The 11,105-nt window shown below is 40.8% G+C and overlaps 1 protein-coding gene across 1 annotated transcript; it reads left to right on the top strand.

Moving 5' to 3' along the window:
• The first annotated feature begins 3,242 nt into the window (after positions 1-3,242).
• Positions 3,243-8,448, top strand: LOC119137244 (spindlin-Z-like). The gene is made up of 5 exons (XM_037276415.1): positions 3,243-3,348; positions 4,137-4,178; positions 4,342-4,601; positions 4,735-4,968; positions 5,854-8,448. The coding sequence occupies exons 2-5, from the start codon at positions 4,159-4,161 to the stop codon at positions 6,057-6,059; spliced, it is 720 nt and encodes a 239-aa protein (XP_037132310.1). The 5' UTR covers positions 3,243-3,348; positions 4,137-4,158; the 3' UTR covers positions 6,060-8,448.
• The last annotated feature ends 2,657 nt before the right edge of the window (positions 8,449-11,105 follow it).

Raw genomic sequence — 11,105 nt, 5'->3', positions numbered from 1 at the left:
AAGAGGGGGGGGGGGGTCAGTCATCTAGCAGCCGCAGGCCTCAGCAGAAGCATCACAGTTACTGGACAGTGAAGCAGGCTGAGGAGGAAGCGAGCAGTGCGTCAAGCTGGAATGGTCTAAGAGGAAAAACAAATAGTAAGAGACGGACCGAGAAGCAACTCAGCCTTCTTGGCGTCAAAATCATCATATCATGGCTCCTGACAGCATTTTACATCGTTGTATTGCTTATTTCCACAAAAAGAAGAGAGGCTCCATTCCGACGGATCAATGCCACGTCTTAAAGATCACGAGAATCTGTAAAGCGAATCATTAAAGGCTCTTTTCCAACTGGAATTTTCATACAACAGGAAGGAAAAGTTACCACCCACTAATTTCACTCCATCATCCACTGCTAATATTTGCTTTAGGACCGCCTAGTAACAAGTCAGGACAAAGCTTTGGCTTCTGACGCATCTCATCTATTCTACTCTGTCAAGGTCTAAACTCAGTGACACTGTGGTTCTATTCATCAGCGTGGATACACTCACACATTCAGGCCCCACACACACACACACTTGTCACATCGAGGACAACACATTGATGAACTCATTTCCACACAGACTACCTTTCGCTAAACCCTGACCTCAGCAACCCCGAGGTCTTCCAAGATCACATTTTTACACAAGCATGAATCATTTGAAATTCTTGCTCAAGGGCACATCGATAAGCCTCAGAAGGCAGAAATCACATTGCTGCTTATTTGTGTAGACGTATTGAAATAGAAAAGCTAAGAACATAGCGACACGGTTACGTGTGCAGGCAGTTACTGTCTTATAGTCAGTAGAACATTTCACATCAGAGAAACAAAAAAAAAAAAGATTGACCTCATTCTATAGAATTCCCTTTATAGAAATCGAACCTCCAGCGGTGATTTTAAGTGACCTTGGAGAAGATTGATGACTATGTGCAGAGATGTGTCAAGCGGGCTGTGCATTTCCTGCGTGCGAGCTACAGAAAAGCAGCGACAGTTTAATTGTCGAGGGGATGCGAAGAAAACCCCCACAGCATCCATCATTTGACACAGAGTGCCCCCCGGTTCGTAATAGCCACATTATTTCTCGGGATCTGACGGAATTCACCTAAGGAGAACTGTTTGAGGCATTTCTTTAAGTGGAGACGTTTAATTGTTGGAATGCCAGCGGAAAGGTGGAGCATCAGATGTTGACGGGTCGATCGAGAATCGCTAAATCCGTGTTACGGGGGGGAAAGGATTGCTTCACGTAAGCGGTTTCTATCAGCATGTGTAATTACTCTTGGGCCTAACACTAATGTGGTGTAGTTTGAGGTTGAACAGCAATTTCTTTATGAGTTTTAAAATGAATATGTAAATACCAATAATGCAGCATCACATGTAGACAGACAGTGTGACATATACAGCAGACTATTTTCCTTTCACCTGTCCTTTTTTTGGAAGATTGGCTCACCTCGTGACTGAGATTAAATACACACATGAGCCCATTGAGTCTTTTCCGAATTCATCACCCCCCCCAGCTCCCCAATGCAGAAGGGTCTGCATTATCTCGGATGGAAGGACAGCAAGGGCCTCTTCCCTTCTCCTCTGCTCACATATCCCACTACAGTCTATTTCTGTCCACCGGAGTGCATCTGACGTCTCTGAGGCCAGTCAGTCAGTAATGGGCATTCAAGTGAAGATCCCACCACAAACCAACAAAATGTGATTAATAGATTTTTTTTTTTTCTTCTCTACATTTGACCCCATTATGTTACCCAACCTCAATCAATGTGGATGTGATGAGTTTCTAAATAGTCCGTCGTCCCAAACTGAGAGTCATTACCATGATGAGATGTTATTTATGTATACAAAAGCAATCCGGTAATGAGATTTGAATGATCATTGGGTGTGAGGGTTGGCGGTGGAGTGTGAAAAGGTCAGCGGGGACAAAGAGCGAAGGGAGCAGAGGCGAGGAGAGAGGAGATTATTTACAAAATTCATCTGTGAAACTGCTGAGTCACCGCAAGGATAAAGCTGCAAACCAGTTCTCTTTCTCCTTCCGTCTCTTGCTCATCCAAAAGCGTGGGGCTAAGACGCACGTGTCCTCGGCGCACTCAGCCATCAGCACCGAAAGCTAACAACGTGTGCAAACAGCACCAAAATACACTCCCTTCAAAAGACATTTGATCACTGAGACTAAACCCTTTGTTTTTGTTGTAGACGTTTCGCATCGATGCTGAAAAAAAAAATGAAAACGAGACGTTGTTTTTTCAAAGGTGTCAATCCTTTGGAAATATTGTTATAGCTCACTGATGACAATGGCCATGCTGGAGCCAAAGTGGACTTGAATTAAGGAAACTGTGGATTGACTCAGCAGCGTCATCTGCTGGAATATTAGAAGCCTTTAAAATACGAATGCTAAAAAAAAAAAAAAAATGCACAGATGTTTATGACACGCACTTATACAAGTATGGTATTTCCTATTTTAAGAAATGAATCCCAGCACAACAAATAACACTCAAACGTCAAAGTGGGATTGGATTACTTTGCAGACATGTATGTTTGCAATGACATCTCATCCCTCTTAAGGTATCACACTTCTATTCACATTGGGCACGTGGCTAATAATAGAGATACCTAATCAATGGACACACGTGTCCCCGTTCACCTTGGGTTGACTTTACAACTCTGCAATATATAATCTCACTGCATACAAGGGACAGAAAAAAAAAATCATCTTTCATTGGATATGAGTCATGCTTCCAAGAGGGCAACTTTTATGCGATTATTACCTCATGGTGGTGATTGTGTTGATTTTAAATAAACTTCGTACGACATTCACGCACCTCAATACATTAATTCGAGTACCCCCCCCCCCCCCCCCCAATCTTTCATTGGCTTCCTGTAGATGTTGTGTTCAGTGTGACATCTCGTGGTGGAAATGTTGACTACAAACATAAATTGAATTAAAACCAGGCGAATAATAAAATATGTATATTCATCATAATCGCAATTCTGCAGACAAACCTACATAATCCTGCTCAGCGATATGGCTGAAGGCGTTTATTGTCAGTAAATAACGTATACACAAATAACAATAATTCTTATTGGAGAGTATTTATTCAACAAAACTGCACATAGTATTTGATAAAGGGGTCATTTTCTGATAAACACGACGCTCCGCCCAAACCCAGAAGTACTGTATTACGTCAAAGTCGTGTCATTTCCCAGAATGCATCAGAGCTGTATGATTGGATTCTGGGAATCGTAGTCCTTTAATCAGTTTCCTTATTCAGCCTACGTTAGGTGGTGGAATCTGTTCTTCAAAGAAAAGCACACGTGAAAATATTGACCAGGTAGGACAAACATTGCATTCTATTCGCTCTCACGTGACAAATCCGTCGAGATGCTTCCAAATATTAATTAATTTCTCACCACATGTCCTTATTTTATCAATTTAAAAAATGTAGCTAGAGTCCCCGGGGTAGAAACATTACCGCTTACATGGCGATGCGTTTCCTTTTGTTTAGTTAGCTTACTTGGAAAATGTTGGCGCGACATTCCAATTGAATTTCTTTACTCTTTTCAGTAAATTAAAGACGGCTGATTTAATCATGTTTATCTGCAGACTATCCTATTTTCGCAAGGTTACTCGTTCTCGACGACACGTCGACATTCGATTTAGTTGGCTAACGTTAGCCATTGTGAAGTTAGACATTTATTTGCCAAGCGGACTTGTGTAATGTGGACAAATGTACAACCCGTGCGCATTAGCACGGCTCTACAGTAGTGTCATGGTTAGCATTAGCAATGAGCTTTTACAGTCATTGTTTACATCCGGACACTTGGCTCATTTGCATGTGTGGTAAAGTAAACATTATTTTGAAGCGTGTGTACAATCTCCGCAAAGTACATTAAATGTAGCAAATCAGTGATGTAAAAATTATTATGTGTAATTCAAGTTGTAGACCTGGAGATAAGTATTTAAATTGCATGCACTCTAATGTGCATATGTAATGAGGTTTGTAAAGAGGCAAGGATCTGTAATCATTGTACACTTTTATTTATCTGTAATTGGTAGTTGCGAGAGAACTAACAGAGGGTTGTGTCATGATCACTAACTGGTGTCTTTTGTCTCTCCAAGGGTTGTGTGACTTTATGGAAACATGTCAAAGAAGCGGGGCAGGTAATCTCACCCAGCATTATTTATTATTACTTTTAGTTTGCTTTGCAAAAGGATTCTGGTTAAAATCATAAATGGAGATACATAATGTGGTGCTTAACTTTCTATATGATTTGCTGCCAAATTCCCACAAGATAATAACATTTCAATTCCTACATATGTACAGGAAGCGTAGCAACGAAGAGTTGAGCGAGAGCTCGGCATCCACCATGAGCCCCGACCCGGACAACCTGCTGGGTCACAGAATCCAACACAACTGGCGGGAGAAGGGCAACGTGACCAAGTGGAAGGGCACGGTTCTGGAGCGGCTGACCGTCAACAGCTCCCTTTACATGGTCAAATACGACGGCTTTGACTGCATCTACGGCATTGAGCTCTTCAAAGACGGTCGAGTGTCAAATCTCCAGGTGTTGGCCGAGAAAGTTGGTGAGGGTCATGACACACTCCGACTCCTATCCTATTTTTCCCCCCTCATTGTGGTGTAGAATTGCCTCGCTAAAATCCATCTGAGCATTTTCTACTTTAGCAGGCTCATTAAGATGTCATGTCCTTTCCGCAGTGAATAATAAGATCAAGGTGCCTCCCGGGGCAGAGGAGCTGGTCGGCCGGGCGGTGGAACATCTGTTTGAGAAGGAGGACGGCGAGAAAAATGAATGGAGAGGCATGGTGCTTTCTCGGGCCCCTATCATGACCCACTGGTATTACATCACCTACGAGAAGGACCCTGTGCTCTACATGTACCAGCTGTGGGATGACTACAAGGACGGCGATCTGCGTGTTCTTCCCGAATCAGGTAACACAACCTGTGTGTGTACAACAATCACTGATGTTCTCAGAGAAAAATCTGCACAGTACCATTGGTAACGATCAAAACTGACTCATTACTGCCATCTAAAGGGCACATATGTTAATGCAATTCTAGATAGATAGATAGATAGATAGATAGATAGATAGATAGATAGATAGGAAAATAACTAACTGCAGGCCTGCTAGTGAGAAGCCTAAATAATATAGACTTAGACACAGAGACTCAGAGGTCCCCCCCCCCCACAAATACCCAGAAGAACACTCCAAAACACACAAAAATGCCTCCTCAGGGTCCACAAACCGGCGTAGAGGCAGTTCATCGGGTGATTCGCAGACAACGGTGCGAGCCAATGGACCGTGGTTGTGGTTCGTCAAAAACCTCCCAAAACAGACAAACGTGCGTGCAGCGTCCTTGGCACTCAGGCAGGATGGCGTGCGTCGTCACCATGGGGTAGGCACGACCAAGGTCGGCCACATTCAGGGTCTGACGAGCACGAGGGAGCGGACCTCTCACAGGGGTCGCCGCTGCGAGGCCAAGGCGCGGGTGCCGGAGTGGTCAGTACCGGCCAGATGATAAAGACGGCTGTCCCTGAGTCACGTTGGTTCCGACCGATGCGCGCAGCCATCCCAGCTGCCAGGAACAGGAAAAATAGCCGATCTGCACACGCCGAGGTGCGGTGGAAGGCACCGGCGTCGCCGAGTAGACGACCGAACCTGGGACGGCCCCGACTGTAGCCACACATCGCTGCAGGCCAATACCACATTACAGATAAAAAGAAAGAGAAAAAGAGAGAACACTATTGGAGGCTGCCACTGACGACGGAGCCATCACAAAAAAAAAAAAAATATTCTCTTGTCTTCCACCACTCAGAGAACAAACACCTGCTCCCAGCAGACAGGAAGCCTGGGGAGGAGCCAGAGAGCCTCGTGGGTAAGCAGGTGGAGTACGTCACAGATAACGGGCTCAAGAGGACCGGCCTGGTCATCTACCAGGTCCCCGCCAAGCCCACGGTGTATTATATCAAATACGACGACGACGTACACATCCACGTCTACGACTTGGTTAAAACCACCTAGTCCTCGTACGGACAGTCCCAGCCGTTTTGACTCAGCCAGTCGTTGTTACCAGTCGAAGTGTTAGCGACTCCTCCTACCCACCCCAAGCTGGAAGGAAATGCTGCCGAAGATGACAACTATTCATTTCATGGTCTTGCAATATCAAATTGAGGATGTCTAATAACAACAAAGGCATCTTTAGTGTAAATAAAATTTGTACAGCCCGGCAGGTGACGACAGCTGTTAAATTCTACTTAAAGAGGGCCAAATTCAACTCTAAATCCCCCCCCCTCTTCTTATTTTTTACATAGTCACACATTGTTATTATACTTCATACAGAATATCTGGCTGTCCTGTCGTGCTTTACGTGTCTTACTTGGTAAGTTGAATATCAAAGTTCTATTCATTTGAGTGATGTGCCGATTTGACCATCGCAGTGAACTCAAGATTTCAGTTGAATTGTTCAGACGTTGATTGTGTCACAGATTATTCAGGATAAAAAACGAAAAAATGTTTATAATATCTCAGTTCTATTGTGTAAACTGCAAGTTTTCTACTCTAATGTTGATGTTTGCTTCAACAGTGTTTGTGCTCCATGCTATTTATATTAAATTGTTTTCATTTTGAAGCCAATCAACATTTACTGAAACTAAATTGTGCGATATGGCCTCAACATATATTGTAATTGTAACCCTGAATTATTGTTCTGTAAATAGTTGAATCATTTTTATGATGCTAATCAAAGATGTTTGAAAATCATTTTCTTTCCTTGTGATTCTTTCACACATTTTATTATGGGGAGATACTATCCAAGATTCAAACCCAAACTATCTGATTGCGTAGCATATGTCCTATCCATGTGCGCCATCATGATGCCGGAATGCAATCTCCATTGTGGGATCAATTTTGTTATTACTATTAAGTCTATGTAATATGTGTGCGGGCATCCATCTCGAACCACAAATGTCAGTCTCGGTGTGAAGCAGGAGGAAAAAGCTTTCAAAGATCAACAACGGAATCCGGTTTCATCCTCTCTAGATGGTGATTGTCTGCACTAAATGTCAATCCAATCCATTTAGTATCAAAGTAAGATTGCAATTCTCAGAGGAAAGAACACAAGACAGGAATACTGAAAACGAGTTTGCCTTATTCATTTATGGCTTCATGTTGATAACAAGACAAGATAAACTGTAAATGTAGTTTTCGGGTGACTTTTGCTACAATTGAACACCCCAGCTGTTGTATAAACAAGAGTGATTAAATAGTGTATGCTAGTGGTTATAAAACTTGCATTTCAAAAAATTGTTAACTTAATACTACTTGATGTTAAAATTAACTTTGGTATTTTACTACTTGCTATGCCCTCGTTGATTACCTGGGGGCAGTAAATGACAGACGGATGTATTGTTCATTGAGACGTCTCAGCTCATCAGTACGGCACTAATATTAATCGTTCATTGCAGATGATACTAAAACATATGTGACTGTGAGAACAACGTTTGTCCATATGTTGCTGTTTGTGTTCAGTTTGTTGCTTACCGCAACAAATACTAGTTAAGATAGCAGACTAAAAATCTGCGTTTTTTTTTTTATTAAAATACACAAGGTATGTTTAGTTTGACAGTGTACTTCAACTGAGAGTGGTTATAAAATAGCTTGAAGCCTCTCTTTCAATAATTGGTCACTATTTGTGAAAGGCAGCATGATTCGCAACACAAAAAGATTGATGGATGGCTGGGATCTTGTGTAGTATTGTTTGTCCCTTTGTTGTCGAAATAAGAACAGTTCTAAATGGCTTAATCATAGCAAAGTATTGACACAGTCATGTGGCTTCTTGTGTGGAGAGAAAGAAGCCCTTTCACTCCGTTAATGAACAAGCTAAACGTGTTCTTTTTTTTTTGTAAGACATTCAGAGCTGAACTAAAAAAAAAAAGTCATCTTTTGCTCTCACTCCCTGCCTGGCTTTCTGTGCGTGTTCATTTTTTTAAAATTTTTGTTAGTAGGCGACCTCCCTAAAAAAAAAAAAAAAAAACTTGAAACTTACCAGTCATTTTTATTAGCCAATGAACCAATGTCCTTGACTCTATTGTGTTGCTTAGCAACATAAGCCAGTCAGTGGTTTTAGGTATTTTTAAAAAAATAAATAAAAAACAGTATGCCCTCACTCTGTAGACTCACCTGGTGCAGTTGGAATAAAACAAGCCTTGATGTATTTTCAATTAAAAGCATGAAGCATTTTTTTTCTTGAGAAAACATCAGTGGCCATTTTTATGGAGGCCACTTGAGAAGGTTACGAATATAATCAATGGACAAATCGCAATCGTCTGTTTAAAATCATGTGAAGATGTAACACGTCACTAATGAAGCGAGCGTGACTTTTCTGTTCCAGCAGCTTGTTTGCCAAGCGGGGGGAAAAAAAAGCTGGGGGATCCTATCAGGTCACTCATGCAGGTATCCTGGTAACAGCCGAATCAAAGGCGTTGATTGTTTTTTTTTTTTTTTCTCTCTCTTTCCCCATGATTTGATATATTGACACATACTCTATTTCAACATATACAGTGCTTGTCATACCTTGCTTGCCATAATCATTCACGTTTTTTATTTTTTTATTTTTATTATAAAAAGTACTGTATGTACTGCATTGCGTTTGCTACTATACATTTCTGTTTGACTTTGTTTGTTGCAATCAAGCTTTCCAACAATCCAAAAATGTGAATGTTAAGCTAACACGGGGATCTGAAACTGTTTAGGAAGTTGCGTGCTCCTACATTGTCCTTCAATGGAACTGATTTAGAATTTTGGCCCTGTCCAGCATTTAAATTACCCAATTGAATAATAATGATGATCATGTAAAATACAATTAAATACAATAAAACAACAATAATAATGATAAAAATAATAATAAAAGTTTAAATTGCCCATACGGTGTCAATGCTTGTACAGAAAATGGCTGGATGTTTGTTTCCTGTTTCCTCCACATCCATTATAATCCAAATACAAAAAGGAGGGAACGTTACATGCAAAACACTGTGATCATTACGTCTACTTCCGATACGATGCTTTCACACAACTTACATCATCGGGCTTTGTAATTTCACGCTCGCAGAATGCTTTATTAGTACTCAGTATAAGTTTGACTAATGTAATTCTTAATACATGCCTTGAAAGGTAGGCAATTATGGGAGCATATTATATTACAATGCCCCAGGAGGAAAACATAAGCAAATATATTATGGAGTGCTGTAATATCAACATATAATGTACTGTAAATAAACTCATGATTTGGAAATGCAAAGCACATGTGAACATGACGAATGAATGAAAAAGCTATATTTGTCACAAACTTGTTGACCTACTTTTGCTTTGACAATTTGTATTTCATACACAATCTATCTTGACATCCCTGCTGTGTTTTGGCTGCAAAGCCAAGCACACCCTGATTTGGCAATTTAGAATCGGCACTTAATATGTATTGCAAAATGTATTTTTCTTTACAATCCATCCATGGCAACAACTTATGATGACAAGCAGAAAAAAAGAAATGCTCTCAGGGGAGACAATTTATCTGCGTACCTAAGTGGTACCATTCATGTCATTGTGTACTATTCTTTCCTCAACTAAGCAGCCCAATTTGGACCTTATCACTTCAATGTCTATTTTCATGAGTCTTTTACTTTTATAAAAACTGGTTATTGCTGTTTTGGAGGGAAAATAGTAAAAAAAACAACAACAACAGTATTTTATTGGACAGCAACCATAGCCTAAAATAAGAATTAAATGCTTTTTTTTTTTTTAATTCAAGGCTGGAAAATCAATGAGCATTGATACAAGAGAAAAAGTAGGAGATTGTTCATGTGAAGAGCTTATAAAGGAAACACACCAGAGATTTGCACAGGGCTTTATTAAGGTCAATAATACAGTTGTAATAAAAAACATGTGACATTACTGGGACTCAAGCGTAAATTGCAGTGTCTTAAAATAGCGTCGACCGTGTGCGTGTGCGTGTGCGTGTGTGTGTGTATTTCTGCCAGTTCATATCAAGCTTTTGATGGTTGTCAGCCATTAAGGCCCATTCGTACAGAGAGGAGGGACGGGGTGCATAGGAGCGTTCAAAAAGTGGGGGATGAGAAATAAATTGGATCTGAGGATGATAAATAAATTGGATCTGAGGCGTAAAATGTGAGCTGCTTGTGAGTTGAGAATGAAGAGCTTTGGCTGGTGCCGAGAGGCAGACTGGGACTTGTTGTTCTTTTGAGGAGCATCGCAACAAAATCACTAGTCTTCCACTCAGCACCACCAACCCTTTTTCAGCTTTCCTGCTCCGTGACGCTCGGTTTGCACTCTGGAAGGAAAAGGAAACCAGTATGTAGATTTTATTTATCATCCGTCAAATATTTATCATTTTACAGTTAACTGGGAAAAAAAAAGTCAAATGAGATGAAATACACTGACATGATCAGATCATCATTTTTGGAGTGACCACATTTTACATTTAATATTAAATACATTTAAAAAAAAGAAAACTTTGCTCTATTGTGTTTTTGTTTTCTGGTTAATAAAGTTTTTGATTTAATGCAAAAATGGAAAGAATTTAGTCTTACTCAAATGCCTGCCTCAACAAACCTGCTTTGAACAGCTTTTAAAAAACATTTGTAGTTTTTAAATCTCATTTGATGGAGATTTGCAGTGACACCATAAATAAACGAGTCTGACCATAAATGGGCTTTATTCGTGAACATTTTCTAGTGAATTCTAAAACAAATCAGCCAGTGTAAGGACAACAAAATGGGATCTAGAAACCAGCAGTCCTTTTCAATCCTGCATCACACCAATGTGAAATATTCCACAATTGATTCTTCATTGGAGTCAGACATCAGAAGCATGCTTGTGAACTTTAGCTGCCCCTCCACCTCCCCCCCACCCCCCGACTAATTTACCTGTGAAGCCTGCTGACATTCCATCCTTCCTTTGTTGTTCTAATGCCAACCTTTCTGTTCCTCTCAAAAGCAGGAGGCCAAAGGGAAAGGAGAAGGAAGAAGAGAAGGAGGAGGACGAATAAACACAACA

The sequence above is a fragment of the Syngnathus acus genome, chromosome 17, assembly GCF_901709675.1.
Source record: "Syngnathus acus chromosome 17, fSynAcu1.2, whole genome shotgun sequence".
In the NCBI taxonomy this organism is placed as follows: Eukaryota; Metazoa; Chordata; class Actinopteri; order Syngnathiformes; family Syngnathidae; genus Syngnathus; species Syngnathus acus.
This window is presented reverse-complemented; position numbering and strand designations above follow the sequence as displayed.